Source organism: Carassius gibelio, chromosome A6 (genome assembly GCF_023724105.1).
Source record: "Carassius gibelio isolate Cgi1373 ecotype wild population from Czech Republic chromosome A6, carGib1.2-hapl.c, whole genome shotgun sequence".
Classification (NCBI taxonomy): domain Eukaryota; kingdom Metazoa; phylum Chordata; class Actinopteri; order Cypriniformes; family Cyprinidae; genus Carassius; species Carassius gibelio.
In genome coordinates this window covers 5,481,183-5,503,023 of record NC_068376.1, presented here as the reverse complement: position 1 = coordinate 5,503,023, position 21,841 = coordinate 5,481,183, and the positions used below count along the sequence as shown (strand labels likewise).

Sequence of the window (21,841 nt, the reverse complement as noted above, 5' to 3'; positions counted from 1 at the left end):
AAACAGATACATTAATCAATTATTATAACAGTAGTTGCAGCCCTGATCCCAAGTCTTCTGAAGCTTGGTTTATAAAACATGGCATATATATATCTATATATATATATATATATATATATATATATATATATATATATATATATATATATATATATATATATATCTATATATATATATATAGATATATATATATATATATATATATATATATATATATATATATCTCGTTAACTACCTGTTTTTATACAGTCTATGGTAATTAAACCATAATGTCGTCTCCTGTCCCTCACGATATGTGAAAACCTATGGTGAAAACTAATTTAAATTTTCAAGTCGAAATATTTATTTGCATTATGAAATGGTCGAATAAATGTTTTTTGTATGATTACAAATTTTTTTGTAAATTAAAAACAGATTGCATTTCGATCTAAACCGTTTATATTTTTTGTCTCATTGTTTGTTAGACCAAAGCTCTTCTCAAGGCTTTCTATATGCATAAAATCAAACGTCTACAGAAATACAATAAATTGCAAGCTTTAACCGTACAGAAGTTTTTATACGTTTTGCTTGCAATGGCCAATAGGTGTCAGGTAATCTCGTGATATTTGGGATGCGGAAGTGTTTGTCAGCTGATGTAGGTCATGTGGCGTAGCCCGATAAAAAACGTTATTTAAACAGACTCTGTATGTAGTGTGTCTCAAGCATAATTCGTTTGAATCTCTTCGCGAATTAATCTATTTCGAAGAGTCTTGTTCCAGCATGCAGAACGTCATTAACTCGGTGAAAGGCACTGCTCTGGGAGTGGCCGAGTTTTTAACGCCAGTTTTGAAGGTAAGGCGATGAGTGTTAGCATTATTTGTGGTCTGTATCCAGTAGCTGCAGCATTAAATATTAAATGTGGGGTTTAATAACTGTAAAATTTGAGCTGCATTGACCCGTAAGCAGTAACTACTCAACCAATGCTGTGTTGATGTCAATAGAGATCAGTCCCAGCCATGTATGCATGTCACGACACATGAAACCTGTCAGATGACCCACAATTCAGTAGACGCTACTGCTAACGCAATGCATGTTGCTTTGGATAAAAGCGTCTGCAAAATGCATAAATGTAAATCAAATGTGAATGCATTGCTACAATTTTCCGTTACCCCATGACTGCTATAAATTCACACAACTTCAGTTTGTGGACCGATTTAAATTATCAAAAAAGGAAGGTGTGGTTTGTCAGCTGGCATTTGAGATGGCAAAGCTCACTGACACCCAGACCATCTTCATTGTTGAACCCTGATATTAAAACTAGTTAGAAAATATAACATCTTTTCATGTGTCCCCCTTTTCCAGGAATCTAAATTTAAAGAAACTGGGGTTATAACTCCAGAGGAGGTGAGTGTGGATTTTGATTTTGTTATGGTGTGAAATTCTCAATTTAGTAGGATTTACACACAAAGATTCAAGCACAACCATGTTTTGTGTTCTGTGCAGTTTGTTGCAGCAGGAGATCATCTGGTTCATCACTGCCCCACATGGAAATGGCAAGAACACAAACACATGTGCAAACATCTGTTTTTTTTTTTTTTATTTAGTTATTTATTTTTTACAAATGTCTGCAAAGAGAGGTTTTATCATATTTAGCTTACTTTTTACATCACTGCCCCACATGGAAATGGCAAAAACACAAACACATTTGGAAACATCTTCTTTTTTTCTTTCTTTTTTTATACACAAATGTCTGCAAAGGGAGGTTTTTTCATATTTAGCCTACTTTTGGCTACAAATTTGTCTCCAAAATATGGCTTGGTATGTACACACGCAAAAGAGTATCATACAGGACCAATCAAAAGTTTGCAATATACTGTAATGCACTCTTCCCTTATTACTATAAATATTTTAGACATCTTAAAATAATTGTAAAGGCTTCACAGCTTGGCCATTGGGAGGATGGGGTGCAAGATCACTTGAAATGTTTTAAAATAAGACATTACAAGCATTAAACTAAGCTAAAACACACACATCTGAATGTAAACTGTTATATTTCCTAATTAATTTTGCTCTCTCAATTAGCTTTTAGTTAAGCACCAGAATTCCCATTGTGTTGGAAAACATTGATATATGAGGGGATTTTAAAAGTCTAATTTCTAGCTCTGGAAAAGTCATTTTTTTAGAATACTTTTAAAAATGGCTATTTATTTTATTAAGGTTGAGCTTCACAGTGCTTTTTTGAAGGACTTCATATGAGCTTACTTCTTTATGCACATACTCTCTTGTGGCTTTTTAGAGTAAGAATGTTTTCTTTATTTTAAGGTCGTCTGGAGAAGAAGCAAAGGTGAAGCCCTATCTGCCCAAAGACAAGCAGTTTCTATTTACCCGAAATGGTAAAGGAATTGAGAACCTTAGTCAGTTTCTGAAATGTAGTATAAATCAGCTGTGCTGCGTTGCGTGGAGCTTTGATGATTGTGCTCACAATATGGTTGTTTTGGTGCTCAGTTCCATGTTACAAGCGCTGTAAACAGATGGAGTACTCCGATGAGCTGGAGGTCATTATAGAAGAGGATGATGGAGATGGGGGATGGGTGGATACCTATCACAACTCTGGTATTAAACCCAATCTGAACGAACAGTATCGGGTGGCTCTAAAAAGCATGTTTTTTTTTTTTTTCTGACAGACATTCTGATAGACTCTTTTTTTTTTTTTTTTTTTTTTTTTGTGTTGCTAGGTGTTACAGGGGTGACAGAAGCAGTTCAGGAAATCTCATTGGATAATAAGGTAGGCAGCATTGTGTTGACCACTTCAAGAATGGAATGATGAATTACTTGGTTTAAAGTTGTTAAAGAAACAGTTCTCAGTGCTGTCATAATAAAAGTCCCGCCTCAAACACATAGGCAAAGCAGAAAAACTTATCAGCCGATGCCGATATTTGTAAAATGGAAAATATTGGCAGATATTTCTGAAAAAAAAATACCAAATATCGGCCGATATATCGGTAAACCACTAATTCGAACAGATTAGGGGAAGTTTAGCATTACATCACTTGCTAACCAATAAATCCTCTGCAGTGAATGGGTGCCGTCAGATTGACAGTGTGTTTGAAAGAAACCGTTCCATCTTTGAATCTGGAGCGAAATATGCACAGATCAAGCACTCTTTACAAGAGAAAAAAAAAACAGTTCTAAACAAATAGGCCGGTGGATTTTGATGTGAGAGCACAACAGGGGATGGACTGGTGGATTATTGTGATGTTTTTAATCAGCAGTTTGGACTCCCATTCTGACGGCACCCATTCACTGCAGAGGATCCGTTGGTGGGCAAGTGATGTAATGCTAACTTTCTCCAGATCTGTTGTGCATCTAATCTACATCTTGGATGCCCTGAGGATGAGTAAATGTTTATTTGTTGGTTAACTGTTCTTTTAATCATATTAGGTGTATATAAATGTGAGTGTATATATAGTTTTGTATGCATGTGAAGGACAATATGAATATGAACGTGCAGACGGGTGCAAGTGGAAACGGTGATGATGATGATGATGATGAAGGAGATGCAGCAGACATGGAAGGTAGCTCTGCATGTTTGTTTTAGTTTTCATGACCCATTATCAGTTGGTAATAGTCACCTCTGGTAATTGGATATTCTATATTCATATTGCAGAATATGAAGAAAGTGGACTTTTGGAGACTGATGAAGTAAGAAAATATGCTCAACACAAGTTATTCAACAACATGTTTTGATTTGGAAAAATAAAATTTCAATTTTTTTGTTTAGGCCACTCTTGACACAAGTAAAATGGCAGATTTAAGTAAAACCAAGACAGAAGCTGGAGGAGAAGATGCCATTCTACAGACAAGAACTTATGATCTTTACATCACATATGATAAATATTACCAGACCCCAAGACTATGGCTGTTTGGATATGATGAGGTGATCTTGCTTTAGGATGTAAAATTGTGGCCATATCTTTCCTGAATTACTCCCATTACTTAAAACACATTTTGATTAAACCCTGCATGTTGTGCTAATTTGTTTTTAGGACAGACAGCCTCTAACGGTGGATCAGATGTATGAAGATATCAGCCAGGATCATGTTAAAAAGACCGTCACCATTGAGAATCATCCCCACCTGCCTCCACCTGCTATGTGCTCTGTGCATCCATGCAGGTAAATACAAACTTTACATGCATTTACCTCTCATTTACAGTCAGCGAACTAAAAAGATGCTCTCTTGGTTTCATTTGTCAGACATGCAGAGGTTATGAAAAAGATTATTGAAACCGTAGCGGAAGGAGGAGGAGAGCTTGGGGTCCATATGTATCCTTTCTTTAAAAAAGAAATGGGTTGTAGTACAGTATTCTATGCATCCGCACATATACTATTGTTCAAGTCTGAGGTCGGTAAGATTTTATTATTTTTTTTTTTCAAGTTTAATTTTAAGAAATCTAAATGCTCACACAAGCTGCATTTATTTGATCAAAAATATAGTAAAATCTGTAATTTTGTGAAGTATTATTACAATTTAAAATAACCGCTTTCTATTTTAACATATATTATGCACCTGTGATGCAAAATTTAATTTCCAGCATCATTACTCCAGTATTCAGTGTCACATGATCCTTCAGAAATCATTCTAATATGCTGATTTGGTGTTCAAGAATTTTTTTTATATGCGTTAAACTAATTTTTAATTAAAATTAACAAAATTATCTTAAATGTTTTTGGCTACTGGTGTACCCTGCATCCTGGGAGGCTTTTTAAACTCTAATGAAGAATTCCCCATGTATGCTGGACTCTTTTTGGTCAAAAGGATTTTAAAATCATAGGAAACATAAATTCAGAAAAGTATGGTTCATAGTATGCTTAAACTACAAGCAGCTTGTAGATTTATTCTTGATGTTTATGTTGTTTCATGAGTAACTTAAAAAAAAAAAAACACTCCTTTAACTTTCCTAACTCCAGGTATCTTCTGATTTTCCTGAAATTTGTGCAAGCTGTCATTCCTACAATAGAATATGATTACACAAGGCATTTCACCATGTAACTTACTGTTACGACCACAACTATGACAACAAGTATTGTAACTGCGTTGAGGAAGCAGAGACGATATAAAACTCAAAAGAGACCGTGTCCTGGAAAGATGCTGGGAATGTTCTATGAAATGCCTGGGAAGAGATCTGGGGAATCTGATGGTTAGCCACACACATATAAATCCAGTTTTTCTGACTATTCTTCAGCTTTTTCTCTTAATGCTATCCTGTAAGTAAAAGTTTTATTTTCTATTTACGTTTAAAAGAAAAAAAACCTATGTTTCATATAACAAGACGTTCTCTTGTTTTAATGGCAAATAAAAATGTCTGTCAGATATGTGGGGTGTTATTTGTATGATGAGAATCATTTTGTCTGGTGTTGGACATGTCTACTTACTTTGCCAGCTTGTCTTAAAGGGATAGTTCACCTGCATTGCTGGTCCCCACTGACTTGCGTAGTGTTTTTTTTTTTTTTTTTTTTCCTCCATGGTATGGAAGTCAGTGGGAACCAGCAACGTATTGTTCTTTGAATGTTGGAATCCATGTCTTGAATCCAGACCATTGTTGTGGTAAAATGTATTCACAATCCAAAAGTCAAAAGCTATACAATCGATACATATAAAAGTTATTGTAAGTGTGGATTTTAACTTCTACAGGAGGAAGAGAAGATGAAACCTGGGCTTTGAACCTGCTGAAAAAGCTTATGGTGTGTTTTCTGTCCAAAGATAAATATACCAATTTATCATGAATATATGTATGTGTAGTCTCTTGAAGGAAATTCTATGCATATTACATTTTAATGCTACCTTGAAAACTCATTATGCTCTTGTTTATTTGGCTCTCAGCAAATATTTGTATTCAATACTCTGGGGCTGGAGAAATTTCTATTTCTGTAGCAAAACTGTATAGTTTTGAAAATAACCCTGGAGGGGCAACATTTCAAAAAATAATAATTTTTTTACTTAATTTGAATAAATTTTTCATTTAATCATTGAAAGGAAGTGCTAAACCTTCAGAAAATGTTATTAAGCATAAAGTGTGTGTGTGTGTGTGTGTGTGTGTGTGTGTGTATGTGTATATATATATATATATATATATATATATATATATACACACACACACACACACACACACACACACACACACACACAATACAGACCAAAAGTTTGGACACACCTTCTCTTCTCATTCAAAGAGTTTTCTTTATTTTCCTGACTATGAAAATTGTAGAGTCACACTGAAGGCATCAAGAGCTATTTGAGCAAGAAGGAGAGTGATGGGGTGCTGCGCCAGATGACCTGGCCTCCACAGTCACCGGACCTGAACCCAATCCAGATGGTTTAGGGGTGAGCTGGACCGCAGACAGAAGGCAAAAGGGCCAACAAGTGCTAAGCATCTCTCGGGGAACTCCTTCAAGACTGTTGGAAGACCATTTCAGGTGACTACCTCTTGAAGCTCATCAAGAGAATGCCAAGAGTGTGCAAAGCAGTAATCAAAGCAAAATAACCTAGAATATGACATATTTTCAGTTGTTTCACACTTTTTTTGTTATATATATATATATAATTGCACATGTGTAAATTCATAGTTTTCATGCCTTCAGTGTGACTCTACAATTTTCATAGTCATGAAAATAAAGAAAACTCTTTGAATGAGAAGGTGTGTCCAAACTTTTGGTCTGTACTGTATATATACTGTATATTTACTATTACAATTCTACTATTTAATGCATTTTCTAGCAATCAACATTGAATTAACCTAAATAAAAGTATAAATCATAACTATGTAATTGGTACCTTTTCATGATATGTAAAATTTATGTTAAATAATTGTTTATCTAACATCAAATAGTTCTCACTACAAAAGCACGATATCTAATGATTTAAAAAGTGTCATAAAATTACCCAAGTGGGCTCTGGTCTTAGAAAGTGCCTTGTTGGATTCATGTGTGAAAGAGAAAATATTATTTTCTGTTTGATTGTAGGTCGTTTGCAGGTTAGATGTTGAGATGGCCATAACATATGGGTCATTTAGTTCTGGATATTCTCATCAAGTCATTGATATTACCTAAGATCACTGTAATGTTCTATATATGATCTATTTATGATCAGTTGGCCATAAGCATTTTGGAATGATTAACCAGTCATAATGGCATTGTGGCTTTTCTTTAGGTGAAGCATCCTGAAAGGACTGTGGAGGAACAAGTGGAAAAATAAATCAATAATAAATTCCTAAGCCTATCCTATATCTAGTGCAAAACAATACATGAGTAAATAAAAACGAATTGCACAATATTTGGGGACACTATATTTTATTGGATAAGAACTGAAGTGATTTGTTTTGATTGCTTCCATTATCCTCATCTGTAAGTCACTTCGAATAAAAGCATCTGCTAAATAATTAAATGTAAATGTAAGTGAGCTGATGATGACATTTCTTATATATATATATATATATATATATATATATATATATATATGCATGCATTTTGTGTGTGTGTGTGCATAACAATTAATAATTATTCACTTAAAGAATATATATATATATTTTTTAATATTCCTTATCAGCAGGGGTCTTTTTACTCCATTAATTTCTGAAAAATGATGCCACGTAAAATATTCATTTTAAGATATAGGGGTAAAAAAGACCCCTTATTAATTCTTGTTTTTATATTGAAAAGAGCTGTGCACAGATTCTTCAGATCACCCTGTTGCTGCCCCCCAGGCTGTGCAAACTGTATATAAAAAATAATTAAAAAGTTGTGAAAGAGCAAGATGTTGTTCAGTTTCTGTAGAAACTGGTCATGAGACAAGAGCTTCAATCACCTCTGAAAAAACAACAACCAGGAATCAGAAAACCAACCACAGCGCGAGTGCAAACATGTAGATGGAGCCCTGTAAACACACAAATTAAAGTTCTTGTTCAGATGTAATCACTGAGTTTTAAACCTATGACTCCTATACTTCACAGAAAGAAACTTCACCTTAAAGAGAAACTTATGACTCATTCTTCCACAGAAAGAATAAGAGAGATGATTATACAAATATGTGGTGTTAAGAGCAGTTTTTGATATCTTATACATAAGAGCACATAACATTTAAAAGCATGTCAATGGTTTGCTTATGAATGTCTCAATAAAGACGTTGGATAATGAGTATTTTGTTTTTTAATTCTACAGTACTCTTAATACCCGAGGCACCTAGTACCCGGAACTCTTCCTCACGGAACGTTTTAATCCTCGTTTGTTTTTCCGGTGAGGGTGCGTCAGTCGAAACGGCCCCTTGTTTGGTGAGCTGATACAAAAAGTGTTTTGGGACCGCTAAAAACTGCTTTATCTCATTTCTAAAAATTTTAAATAATATATTTTATCTTAAAAAAAACATAATCTGTTTATAAGAAGCATGCTTACATTAATATAAGAATGAATGGCGGCGAGAAACCACACATGCATTAACCAATGGTTGCTGTCCTGTTTTTATCCAGTCTATGGTTGCTGAGTGTAATGTTATTGTTGTTCATATGAAGTAGATTGTGTAAAGTGTGCTGTGGGGAAATGGAAGCAGACCTGTTTACTCTCCCATGGGTGCCAGTGAATATCGGTGGTTCTGATCTTCTGGCTAAAGCCTGGTTCGGTGACACAAAGTACCGGCTTCTGCTGAGTGACCTGAACACTGTGTGGGAAGAAGACATGAGTGCAGATGACATCCAGAGTCGAGCACAGGTCTAGTTGAATTGATTTTACATTGGAGCTGCATTAGCTCTTATATCTTTCTTTAGCATTAAATAAATTGCTGTGAAGTGGCAAACCATATGGCAAATTTAAGTCACTCTGAATTATATAATTATGCCAAAACCTATGAGAATTAAATGTATTTTTATTTTAATCTCGTTTCTCTGTCTCTGTGTGCAAGGATCTGAATAAGCGTCTGAGGGCTCCTACACAGGCTTTTTTCTCTCATCTTTGTTCTGTGGCAAAGCCTTGTTTCTCCAGTCGAAATGATGGTCAGATCTCTGCAGCACACGTTGTTCTTGAACAGTGTGGTGACAATCTGACGGTCAAACTCAAGAGTGAGCTGGCTGGGTTGCCGTTCTACTGGGAGTTTCGCTGCACCGCAGCACCTGTTGGCGTGGTATGAACTTGATCTCATAAAATGATATCTGCAACTGTGATGTCACGTGGTTTTAAAAAGAGTTTAACCTATGCTTTTAACCCTGTAAAGCCCAACACGTGAAATAATAGTCAGTAATTGTTTCAAAATGGAACATCAATCTTTAGACAGTATCTGTTGACGGATGAATGGATGTAATGTTTGTTGATGTGTTTTTGTTGACTCATATTTTAAACATCAGACTTTTATGGCTCATATAATATGATATAGTAGAATATGGAGCTACTTGAGGAAGGAAAAACATCTCTCATTTATTCAGAGTCCCTGATATTGATATGGCCAAAAATATAAAAATCTGGTACCTTGTAATGTAAAACAATGAGATTTTTTATTTATTTTTTTTTTGTATTTTTTAATCAGTATAATAGACTACGTACATAAAATGCATCTAAATATCAGTTGTCACTCTTTATCACTCTTTACTAATGTTTTAGTAAGATGATATTTAAAAGCTTAGTTTTATCAAAGTTGTGTAGTTATTATTGCAAGGTCAAAACATATAGTGCAGTGCAGTACAATGATATCAGATATAATAAACATTCCTCAAAAGCATGATGGGTTACTCGAATTTTAATCAGATAAAAAATAACTAAACAAATGTGTTGATTATCATAATTTGCTTCAGTCCAGTAAGTGTAATTTATCTACTAATATGAAAGTTATTCTTCATCTAATTTAAATTAATATAAATATTTCTCATCAAAATGACAACTTCAAGTTTTCAACTTCAAAATTTTTGAAGAATAATAAAAAGGGCTTTTAATTTTTTTTTAAAAAGGTACAAACTAACAACCAAAGTGCAGAAGGCATGGATTCGATTGTGTACAATTTGGATCATGTTGATGATCTCCAGGCCTTATAAATTCATGTGTCAAATATACAATATGTTTCTGCCTGTAAATCAGGTGTGCAGGCAGCTGGTGCGCCCCCTGCTGGCGGTGACTAGAGTCCTGCAGCTGCAAGGGGAGGATCTAGCAGCACTTTTGGCTCGGAAGGATGCAGAGATACAGGACTATCAGGAGAACGGAGCTGTGCTAACTAGAGGTAACAATAGCATGTGCAGTTTTGCTTGCATACTTTCTTGTGTCTGTCTTTAGCTCAATCTCATCTAAAACTCTGCCAACACAGCCAGACTACAGACGGAGCCGTTTGAGGTGCACAAATACAAGGAGAACTTCTTCACAAAGGTGCGATACATTTTTATATTCAGTCTCCTGCTAAATTTACCCAGTGTTAACAGGCTCCGTCAGGACTAGCATGCATGTGAGACCATGATTCAGTCAGATGTATGTTCAGAGGCCAGGCCCCTGTGCTGCTTCTGCTGTTACGGGAGAGAGAACTGCGAAAGCTAGACAGGAAGAGAGACTGGATCGCTGTTTGACTCTAGGTCACCACACACATGCATACACACACAGTGTATAATTAGGCTGTGGTTTGTTTGCAGTGACAGCTCAGTTGTAGCGTTGCTTCACACTCAACTGTCTGTTGACTGGATAATGTTTTAGGGAGTGTGTGTTTGAGTATTTCCTGCTTTTTTAGTAATGAGTGGGATGATAAAACTATTGTTTAATTATACCATGATAGATTTTTAAGTTTGCAATTGTTTTGAAGGATTTGACATTTTTCTAATTAAATTATTATTATTATTTTTCAATTACAAAATATGTTATCAGTTTAACATTTGGAGTCAAATGTTGAATTTTACATAAAGTTTAGCAAAAATCTAGAATTTCAAATGACTTAAATGGATCTGTGCTTTAATGGAAGCAATGAATTCTGACCTTTTGAACAAAGCAGGGTAATTATAGTTAACTAAAGCTCAAACCATAAAAACATTTCCGCAACGCAAAATAAAATGTCAACAGAAATGAAACAAAATATTTTAAAATAATTTAACTTCATGTACTAAAATGGCTTAAACTGAGGTAAAATGAATAAATATGTAAAAAAAAAAAATATGTACTCTAAGTAATAAAAATTTCAATATAGCTGCAAGCAGTGATTATCGGGGTTCAAGTGCTTTAAGGCCTTTTTAAGCTTTAGGGTCTATGCCAACCGGAAATGTATGACTGATACTAAAAGACATCCACAGTGGAGAATACTCTCACAGACACACAAACAGAAATGAAATGGTTAAACTATTATATCAGTATTCATTAAACATGCGTGCACAGACACGCACACTGATTTTGCTGCAGATATACATATTTGAAGTAAATGATAGGTAACAAAATGCTGACAGCGAGTATTCTCTTTTTAACAATTTATAAAAAAATATTTAGGTTTCACTGTAATCATAATCAGGCATAATTGTATAGCTATTATGCCAGATTATGATTACAGTGAATCCTGGAAATGTATATAAAATTAATCATAATTTGGCATAATTGTAAAAAGTTTGATATGTCTGTATTAATGAAGTGGTAAACCTTGACTAAATCTGATTTTTAATGTAACAATATTGATTTTTATATTGTCTAAATGTGGATCCAAAAGTAAAACCCCTAAAAACACACACACACATTTCTAAAACTTTAAAATTAAAATTAAAAGTATCTCAATATAGTACTAAAATTGCATTGATACAAATATGTATTAGTGATCAAAGTTACTAATGTACTTAAAGTTGTGCTCATAAGTTTACAGAAGAATATGAAGAAGAATATGCAAAATGTAAGTAATAAAAAAATAAATAAATAAGAGGGATCATGAAAATGTTATCTTATTTTACTTATTTAGTACTGTCTAAAATAAGCTTTTTCACATAACGGATGATTATATATACTCCACAAGACAAAATAATAACTGAATTTATATAAATGACCCCCTTGAATATTTAACAGTGTGTCTTTTCCTGGATGATCCATGACTGTTTTTATGTTTTGTGATGGTTGTGACTCTTAATATAGTTGTTCATGACAACCCTGTCTCTTAATGCATCGTGTTGCCTTCTTGAGCATCATCAAATGTTTTCTCCTTTTGTAATTGTTATGTACGAGGCCCTCAGTGGTCCTCAAAAGATGGATCTCAAAAACATAGTCACTGCTGGAAAGCGGTCAAATATGCAGAAGATGCAGGAAAACCAAAGAATGTGCAGGAGTTTTTCTGAAGAACAGCTAGCAGTTTAACTGTTCAGGACAAACAAGGGACTCATGAACAACCATCACAAAACATAAAAACATATATATACACATATATATACATTGAAATAGCTTTTTCAAGACTGTACCATACCATGCAATTTTAATGATCCCTCTTTTCTGCATATTCTTAAAGGGGTATGCAAACTTAGTGTAGAAATAATTAAGAATCTTAAATATTTCTTGTACATTTTGTCGTGTAGTTTACAAGATTTAACATTTCTAAACTTTACTGATAAATTTACATTTTATTTTCATGTTGTTTAGATTTTTGATCCCAAATTTTCAGTGTGAACAGTGTTGGACTTAACAAATGGAAAACAATTCACTGTCTTTGAATATGGCTCATTCTAGTCTACCTATTTGATATTTTTGAATTTGCACTTTTGAGTCAAGTGTCTGAAGCAATTTGAAGCTGTTTTAGCATTAACGCCAGACGTATGATTCAGTTTCTTAGAATAATCTGATCTTTTCATTTTCAAACATCAGGTGATTTTAGTTGTAAAGTATTTAATTAATTACCTGATGGTCACCATATTTTAAGTTATTTTTAAAGCCTTTTTTTCACAGAATATTGAACAAAACCGTAGCTTTATCATGACATACTCTCATACTCATACCAGGGTTTTGGTTGTACCACCATCCCTAAGCAAGAATGCCAGTCAGTCACGCTTCTGACCGCTCTGCCTTACGGTCATTACACTAACCACAGTGGGAGGAGACAAACCCACATTCATAATTTAGACCAGAACTGTGTGTTCATGGGCCACTTTTTGTTCTGTTGATGAGTAATGTTCTTGTGGCTGTGAGATATTTATTGGATTCAGGCATGAGCTTTAATTTCAGTGCTGGCAGCCGTGTTTTCTGCGTGAGGTGAGTCCTTTGATAGGCCTGGGTTTGATCTCTGTCCGTGTGTATGTGTGAATCCAGCAGTATTTCTCACTGGCCTGGTGAATGTGCAGCCAGATATGTGTGGCTTGACTTGGTGGTATGAGAAAAGGATATGAGTCTACTCACCCACTCGCCCACCGTACCAATCACTGATATACTAGTCGCCCCTTAAACTGAAGGAATTCCATCCCACAGTGACACCAGTTTTAGATGTGTTACTCCATGGTATTCACAGCTGATTGATGTCTGATGATCAGATAATGTCATTAATGATAATATCTGATCATCAGACATCAATCAGCTGTGAATGCCATGGACTAATACATAACTAATATATAGAGTTAGAGGGAGATAAAATATTCCAAGGAGAATAATGGAACAGCAATTTTAAAAAGTGATTTTTCACTGTTATTTACAACAGGATCCGATTTTCATAGGTTTAAATAAAAGGCTTTTTACAAGACTGAGTAACATGCATGGGTTTTTTCAATTTGATATTCAAGGTCATTCTACACACATTCTGTGTCTACGCATATTTTTATATTTGTTTTATTATTATTTTCTATAGCAGAAAGGGAGAAACTTTTTAAAGGGGTCATATGACATTGCTAAAAAAAACATTATTTGGTATAATGAAATGTGTTTATGCAGTTTAAGGTAAAAAAAAATTTTTAACTTTATTTTCCAGCATGTACTTTATTGTTCCTCTGTGCCCTGCCTTTCTGAAATGCATTGATTTTTACAAAGCTCATCGTTCTGGAAAGTGAGTTGTGCTCTGATTGGCCAACTTTCCAGTGCATTGTGATTGGCTGAATGCCTCGAGCATGTGACGGAAATGTTACGCCCCTTAACATACTGTGATGCCGTGACAAAACCATTAAAACATTTTATAAACGAAGCATTTGTTGCATCCAGTGGGGACATAATTACTGCTTCTAATGACTTATACTGTCTTTTTACACATTGTTTTGTGTATCGCACTGCGCAACAATTAAATTATGTCTGCAATTGTGATCGGAAAAATGACAAACAGCAAGCGCTACACTACACTGTTCAAAACTCGCTCCAAAGAGAAAGGAAAAACTGAAATCGCATCATATGACCCCTTTAAAAAGGACAACATTTGCTACCTCCTAGGCCATGATTTGGAAAGGCCTCCAGATTTTTTTTCAATACTTGTTGTGCCTATTGAAATGTGAGCTTGCACATTATTTGATTTATTTGGACATATCGAAGTCATTTGACTGCCACTGTCTCGCAATACAATGGGAAATTCCACTCCACACTGAAGAATCATTTAAGACTCAAGTCAGAATTAAAATGAAGGTGTGTTTGGAAAAATGTCTCAGTGAACTGTCAAACAAACATAGCAAGTCTCTGGAAAAATGGAGTCCGTTCTTGAGATTGCTGATTGGTAGAAGCCGTGATGAGAGTTTGTTTGATGGATAGATGGATAGGACTGTTTGAAGTGATGTCTGTTGGCCCCATGTTCTGTGAGTTTGTAAAGTTGAGGTTGAAAGATTGAAAATGTCTACCTCAGACTGGTGGGACATGCTTAGGTTTTTTTTGAGGGGAGAGAGGGTGAACGTTTACTTTGTGTTTTGAGTGGGTGTGTGTACTTTGCTTGATTAACACAAAGACTTGTTTTAGGGTCCGTATTAGTGGGCATGTTGTCCTCTTTGCAGATCTTTTGGGGTTGAATGTATTTATGTGTGAAAGTGTTTCTGTGACGCAAACTGTTGGTTTTTTAGAGTTGAGGCCTTAGAGAAAATTTGACCGGGTGAGTTGAGAAACCAGTTTGGGTTTGGCGCTGATGGAGTGACCCTTCCCATTGCCACACTGAAAGACCATTACAAACACCCCAAACCATCCTCTATCCGAGACATATATTTAGTTAAGTTAAAGTATGGGCAAATCTAGACATACACACTACTGTTCAAGAGTTTGGGGTCTCTTATTCTTACCAAGGCTGCATTTATTTGATCAAAACGACAGAAGAAACTTTAATATTGTGAAATATTAATACAGTTATTAAATATTAATACATATTTTAAAATCTAATTTATTTCATTGATGCAAACTGTATTTTGAGCATCATTACTTCTTACATTACGGTCTTCAGTGTCACATGATCCTTCAGAAATCATTCTAATGCGATAATTTGGTACTGTAGAAACATTTCAGTAAATTTCACAAATAACTGCAAAGAAATGGCAATTAAACACGAAATTTTAAAGCAGAAGAACTGAAATGTGACCATGGACCACAAAACCATTCTTAAATCGCTGGGGTAAATTTGTAGCAATAGCCAAAAATAAATTGTTTGTGTCAAAATGATTGATTTTTCTTTTATGCCAAAAATCATTACGATATTGAGGTAAAGATCATGTTCCATGAAGCTATATTGTAAATTTCCTACTGTAAATATATCAAAACAATTTTTGATTAGTAATATCCATTGCTAAGAACTTCATTTGGACAACATCAAAGGTGATTTTCTCAATATTTAGATTTTTTTTGCACCCTCAAAGAGTCTAGATTTTCAAATAGTTGCATCTCTATTAAGCAAAAATAATTCAGCTTTGTAAAGTCAAATTCATGGGGTAAAGTAGGGGCAAACGTGTCCCCATGAGTGTGTGTTTTATTGTTAGACACCAAGAACTCTCAGGTGTTCATGCCTTAATTCCAGCTAAAGCTCAAGACGTAACTGAAGCTCTTGGCTTCTGGCCTTTATAATCACCTCAATCTGATAACCATGAAACCCATTCAACACTGCTTCTCGAGGTCAGATGTCTCTCTTTCTGTTATTGCTTCTCTCTCTCTTTCCCTCCGTAGCTCTGGTCCAGTTTTCCACCGGGTGAGCTCTGATCTGTAATTAGTTAGCTGTAGCTGGGCTGTGGTTTACTCTGCCTACTTTGAAGCCCTGAAAAGAGCTGCCCTGCCAGCCAGAACAAGAGTAACATCCCGTCAAACACCAGTCCCTCTCGTAAATGTCATAGATGGAATGAAAACATCTTAGAAAATATACAAATAGAAAGCAAAAAGAGATAACCGCCACATTTGAATACTTTTTAAAGGAAGCTGCTGATATCATTTAACAAAGTGTTGTGATGTGGTATTTGGCGTGTTGCTATGCAGTTGCTAGGGTGTTCTGTGAAATATGGTTCAGTCCCTCCTTCATTGTACATCTATGGGAGGTTTTACCCGTTTTATAACTGCACAAATTGTCCAGTCAAGTAGAAAAGTAAACACAGCTCTCCTTACCAGGCCACATAATTTGTTCTAAGGTTTGTTTAAATCCCTAACCCTAAGTATGATAATAAAGTGATGTTTGTCTTAGTACGCACCACTAATAAAGACATCTAGGGAGTGTGAGACAGAGGGTGAACTGAGAGGAAGAGGTAATAGATATTTTTAGGAGGGGGTTTGCCTGAATGAGAGTGAGGATAGATTTATAGAGGACTGTAAAATGAAGCTCTTCTCTGGGTTTAATGCATGACGCCTTTTTAAGACTTCACCTGCCTTTATTTGTTTCCCTATAGATTGTGTGTGTGAGACTGTTGCAGTGTGTGTGTACTTAAAATCAGGTAATAAGGAAAATATGCACAGTTTATTCATATTTAATGTTAGTGATTCTGCCAATGTTTTTTTTTTTTTTAATTTCCTTACAATGTATGTTTCTTTTGGTGAATTATTAAATGTAGTTTCTTGTAAAATTTAGATTTAAAAATTCTAAAATATATTAAAATACAAAATAGTTACTGAGTACTAAAATATAATAATATTTCACAATATTAATACTTGTAACTAATTTTCACAAAGAATCAGGCTGCTTTGATGTCAAATTCATTAATTGGCACTGATCTGTCTTTGGGCTATAGTTTTGTAGGGTGTACCAACCAAATTGAAACACTTTTATCAAATAAAATCGGGACTTGTTTAGTTAGATTTTACCAGAAAATATATTTGTATCATATGTTCATTAATTTTTTTTTTTATATAATAATAAATAAAATAATTAACTGCTGTAGTTTTGGGTTCATTTGGCTTGTATTTTGTGTTTATGTTACTCGTGCATTTTTATTTTATTTTTTTGCATGAAGATAACGTTATATGCTGACATGGCAATAAAAATAATGAACCACTACACATATGAGATTGTAATAGATAACTGCCACATTTTTTTAATGTATAAACCTAGAGAATGAATTAGTAAGTAACGGTACGTTTCAAAGGTAATGAACTAGTCACAGTTTTGTGAGGCGGTAGTATGTCTCAATATCGTACACACTCAAAAGTACATGCTTGCCCTGTGCTGAACACAGAACAAGAATCGGGACACTCTCTGGAATCTTCCATTAGAGTCCATTGGTTCATAGGTTCTCCACAAACCAGCTATGAATAGATGTTTACCAGCTATGAATAGATGCATCAACATGATGCACTAACACATGAACCGCTTTTCCTGACACTTCCCTCTTTGACGCACACTGATGATGATGATGGATGATACCTGGAGATCATCTGACCTGGTAATCAATTTCCGTTTTAAATCCCACAAGTTTAAGAAGAATAATTAACTGCTCAACTGATATGACAAGAAGATGAAAAAAAATGAAAGGATGGGGAGCGGAGAAATGATTTGAGGGGAGACAGGAAGTGCACACTCATGAACTGTGGCTTCTCTCCTCACATTGCCCTCTCTGTCCCCAAAGAGGAACTCAAAGCTTTCATTTATTTTTATGAGATTTCAACAAACTAATAATAAAAATAAGTCAATGTAAACCCCAAATGTCTACAGGTATATTTAGGGGCCCTTCATTCATCCAGTGGTCACCAATCTCGCCAGGTCAATATTTGGCAAGCTAATTTTGAGAATTTGTCCTCTCTGTTGTGAAAGAGAATGTGTTTTGGGAAATGTGTGAATGCAGTCATCTTTACCATCACCCTGTTGTCACCCAGCGTTTACCAAGACTTTGTTGTCACAGTTTTTCATTACAATTAAGAACATTTCACTGCCAAAATTCTAAATTGACATAATGCATACTTTTAAGGTCTTGTTTTTTAAAAAGTCTTAATTTTCTTAAAGCAAAATTTAATCTGAATTCTATGTACTTTAATTTAAATATTTATTATTATTATTATTTTTATAACAGCAGTGGACTTTATACTGGCACCGATCAATGTGACTACAGCAGCATGCAATGTAAATGTTTCTGGTTACCAGTGCCGATGTAGAAACACCCTTATCTCAGGCATAACTATGATTCATTTATTCTGCAGCTAATGGAGATAAAGTGATTGGTGTTTGACAGGTCATGTGATCTTAACATGGTCGCCACCCTTATGTAGAGTTAAACAGCTTCTGTCAGGGAACTGATATGACTGGAATCTTCATCTCTTGTTGCATCTTACGTCTTTATGTATATCTTAATGATTACTTTTAATTTATAATAAATTAATATATATATATATATATATATATATATATATATATATATATATATATATATATATATATATATATATATATATATATTATTATTATTAGGGGTGTAACGGTATTCGTACCGGACCGTTTCGGTACGGTACGGTGCACGTGTGTACCGAATGCAATATTTTGTGTGCGGAACATAGGTACATTTTTGTGTTTCCCAACGAACATATTAAGTGGCGGAAGTCTCCGCGTTCAGCGCAAATCCCTCCCTGCAGCTGATTCTAAGGCCGGTGACACACTGCATGGCGCGAGTGTGGCGTTTCTGCTGCGTGTCAGTTGCGTGACGGCTGCTTCGCGTTTTCTGTGTAATTTACACACAAGAACCGTGCCTGACACTGCTATTACTGTAGGTGACATAGCGGGAGACCGCCGACAGACCAGGATCTTGTCTTGACGACAACAATATCTGTACTTCATGTTGAGCATAAATATAAAGCATACTGATAAAGGACACCGTCAACAGTATTGACAGCAAAATAGACTATGTTTGATAGATGCAATATGCCAGTGACACCGGCCTAAGGTTTTCAAAAGGCATCATGCGAGTGTGAACATCACTACAACTAGGAAAGAAACGATTGTAATTCAAACGCAGCTCCCGTCGGCATTTAAACAGACCTTTGCTCTTAATTCCCATCGGTCCAACGCAATAACTAAATCTGAGCAGGTCTAAAAACTGAAAATGTTGATGCTGCACATTACACTTTGGAAAAGTTAAATATATTTTTTAAATATGAGCAGGCCTACAAGTTGGGATTGGTAATGCTGCACTGTAATCATAGTTATTTATTTATATTTTTCATTACATTGTATTGGTGTATATATATATATATATATATATATATATATATATATATATATATATATATATATATATATATATATATACATATGCATTTATATATGTGTATAATAACAGTTTTTTGGCACGCATGATAAAAATAACTTTTAGAAACGATTGAGCAGAACAACAGCATATTAGAATGATTTCTGATGGATCATGTGACACTGAAAACTAGAGTAATGACTGCTGAAAATTCATGTTTGCCATCACATACTGTACATGCCCAAAAATCTAATATCACAAAAGTAATTTTTTCCATTTAAAACATTTTCCATCTGAAGAAATTAATAGTACTCAGAAAACTAATAGTCCTAGACAGTTCCTCTGTGGAACTAATAAGTAATTAAATGTCCCCACTTTCTTTATGGTGTGGTCATTTTCTCTTTTCTGTCTACTAGATTGTTCCACAGATGGGTGTGACGCTGGACAGTTTGGGCTTTGACTCAGAGTTGCAGGCGCTGTACGTGGCCGTGAGCTCAGGGAAAACGGGTCCGAAACGTAAACGCTCTCCTGACAGCAGCCCTGTGGCAGAACACGACCTCGTCTCTGAACAATACAAACACGGCTCTGATGTCCTCACAGGTTACTGCTTCAATCATTACATACCTGTATGTCTGTGTTTCTTCTGTAGAACACAAAAGGAATGATTTGCAGAATGTCCTGGTTGCTCTTTTCCACAGAATGACCGAGTGAACTGGTGTTGTTTCACATTCACATAAAATTTCACATTAGGCGTAAAAAGGCACAACAAGCTTTCTGTCAATTTCACAGTTTGGAATAACATGAGCGTGAATAAATAATGACTGTTCTTCTGTGCAGATGTGGGTTCTTCACTGGCTTCTCAAGAAAAGAATGATGTCAAAGGATCATCAGGAAGACCTCAGGTGGCACACAGCAAACAGGTTCGCTCTTTAGATTTCTTTTCATTTAACAAAATAAATATTTGATTCATTTTTGTCAGAAAACGATCATGCCATGAACCCATTGGTTTAGCTAATCTTTTCAACTGCTCTTTTCTAATCTTCAGTCTACAATAAACCCACCATTGCTGAGCCTTGCTAGAGTTTGACCTGTGTTTGACAACCTCCAAAAACTGAAAATGACTTTAAACAACAGGCTACAAAATGTTGCTCGCCTTCATATAATTAAAGTAACATTCTGGGTTGAATATAAACTAAGCTAGCATGTGCAAATATTTGCCTACTATGGAAGTATATGGGGCTACAAATCGACTTGCAGATACAGATTGAGCTAAGAGTCAAAATCATTTAATGTGGCAATTAACAGAAATGCTAAAGATTAAAGTTTCAATTATCAATGGTTTAGGACCCAGATTATTCCTTTAAGGGAACTAAAACCACTTCTGAATGTTTCTTTCAGACTGTCCTGTTACCATCAACTACTGCTGCAGGTTCTGAGGAGCGTTCCACCTCACGGCCAAAGAAGAAGAAAGTAGTGGGGCTTTTTCGGTGACAATTGATGCCTCTGAATCAGAATAGTGCACATATGAACCCTTTAATTTTCTGAACGCTTAAAAAATATTTGTATTTTTTTTAGGTTGGATTTTAAGTGATTGTGGACATTTTATTATTGGTTTTTAGTCTGTATGCCCATCTTAAAGTTTCGTCTTTTAAAAGAAATTAATAAAATATTGCATTCCTTTTAATGCAAGTTCTCTGCACCACAACCGGCAGCTTGTGAAAAAAGTACAGAAGCACAGAGAATGATGGATAATGATGGATAATAATTCATAAGATGTGTTTTGTAAGTTGCAAATTCAAATCTACTTTTACATATTTTTTGTCATAGTCTGTTGGGGGCATAACACTGTGTTTTACAGGATACTGACTGCTGCAAATAGAAGGCCAGATGAAAGTCTGACAAGAAAGTTTGTAAGGTTTGTGGCATTAGATATCCAGAGTTTAGTTTGAGGCCATTACTAGCAAGTAAATGTGATATGCTTAAGCACAAATGTCGGTTCCGCTTCATTTTCCTGGTCATGTTCGGTAAAATCATCGGACTTTTGAATGGACGGAAATTCTGACCACAAACCCAACATCCATATTCCACTAATTTCTTTGGTTTTGGCTTAGGCTTTGTTAGAATTAGCTACCACTTTGTCTCATGTCGTTCTGTTATCCTAAAATTATTGATTTATCCATCACTAAGCATGACATTCAAGCTTTAGCTTTACCTATTAGCCATATGCCTGCGTTTTATCTAATTCAGGCTAGAATAAACCGGAAAGTGGAGGAGACGGCATGCCAATAGTCAACAGTCTGAC

At 35.1% G+C, this 21,841-nt stretch overlaps 2 protein-coding genes across 7 annotated transcripts; both read left to right on the top strand.

Moving 5' to 3' along the window:
* Positions 1–595: 595 nt before the first annotated feature.
* On the top strand, positions 596–5,353 carry LOC128015349 (ubiquitin-like-conjugating enzyme ATG3). 3 transcript variants are annotated; one of them, XM_052599106.1, is made up of 12 exons: positions 596–831; positions 1,342–1,383; positions 1,483–1,532; positions 2,302–2,372; positions 2,485–2,592; positions 2,715–2,764; positions 3,491–3,554; positions 3,647–3,681; positions 3,761–3,916; positions 4,026–4,153; positions 4,235–4,303; positions 4,949–5,353. In XM_052599106.1, the coding sequence occupies exons 1-12, from the start codon at positions 760–762 to the stop codon at positions 5,028–5,030; spliced, it is 927 nt and encodes a 308-aa protein (XP_052455066.1). In that variant the 5' UTR covers positions 596–759; the 3' UTR covers positions 5,031–5,353. The 3 variants fall into 3 exon arrangements, with proteins under 3 accessions (XP_052455066.1, XP_052455065.1, XP_052455064.1); XM_052599105.1 differs by having other exon boundaries at positions 3,467–3,554; XM_052599104.1 differs by having other exon boundaries at positions 3,449–3,554.
* Positions 5,354–8,194: 2,841 nt separating this feature from the next.
* LOC128015351 (non-homologous end-joining factor 1-like) lies at positions 8,195–21,223 on the top strand. Of its 4 annotated transcripts, none has more exons than XM_052599110.1 (8): positions 8,195–8,269; positions 8,545–8,737; positions 8,928–9,146; positions 10,091–10,229; positions 10,314–10,372; positions 19,956–20,139; positions 20,377–20,459; positions 20,938–21,223. In XM_052599110.1, exons 2-8 carry the CDS (start codon positions 8,570–8,572, stop codon positions 21,028–21,030), a joined length of 945 nt encoding a protein of 314 aa, XP_052455070.1. In that variant the 5' UTR covers positions 8,195–8,269; positions 8,545–8,569; the 3' UTR covers positions 21,031–21,223. The 4 variants fall into 4 exon arrangements, with proteins under 4 accessions (XP_052455070.1, XP_052455067.1, XP_052455068.1 ...); XM_052599107.1 differs by having other exon boundaries at positions 8,195–8,304; XM_052599108.1 differs by having other exon boundaries at positions 8,217–8,304; positions 8,542–8,737.
* Positions 21,224–21,841: the final 618 nt, after the last annotated feature.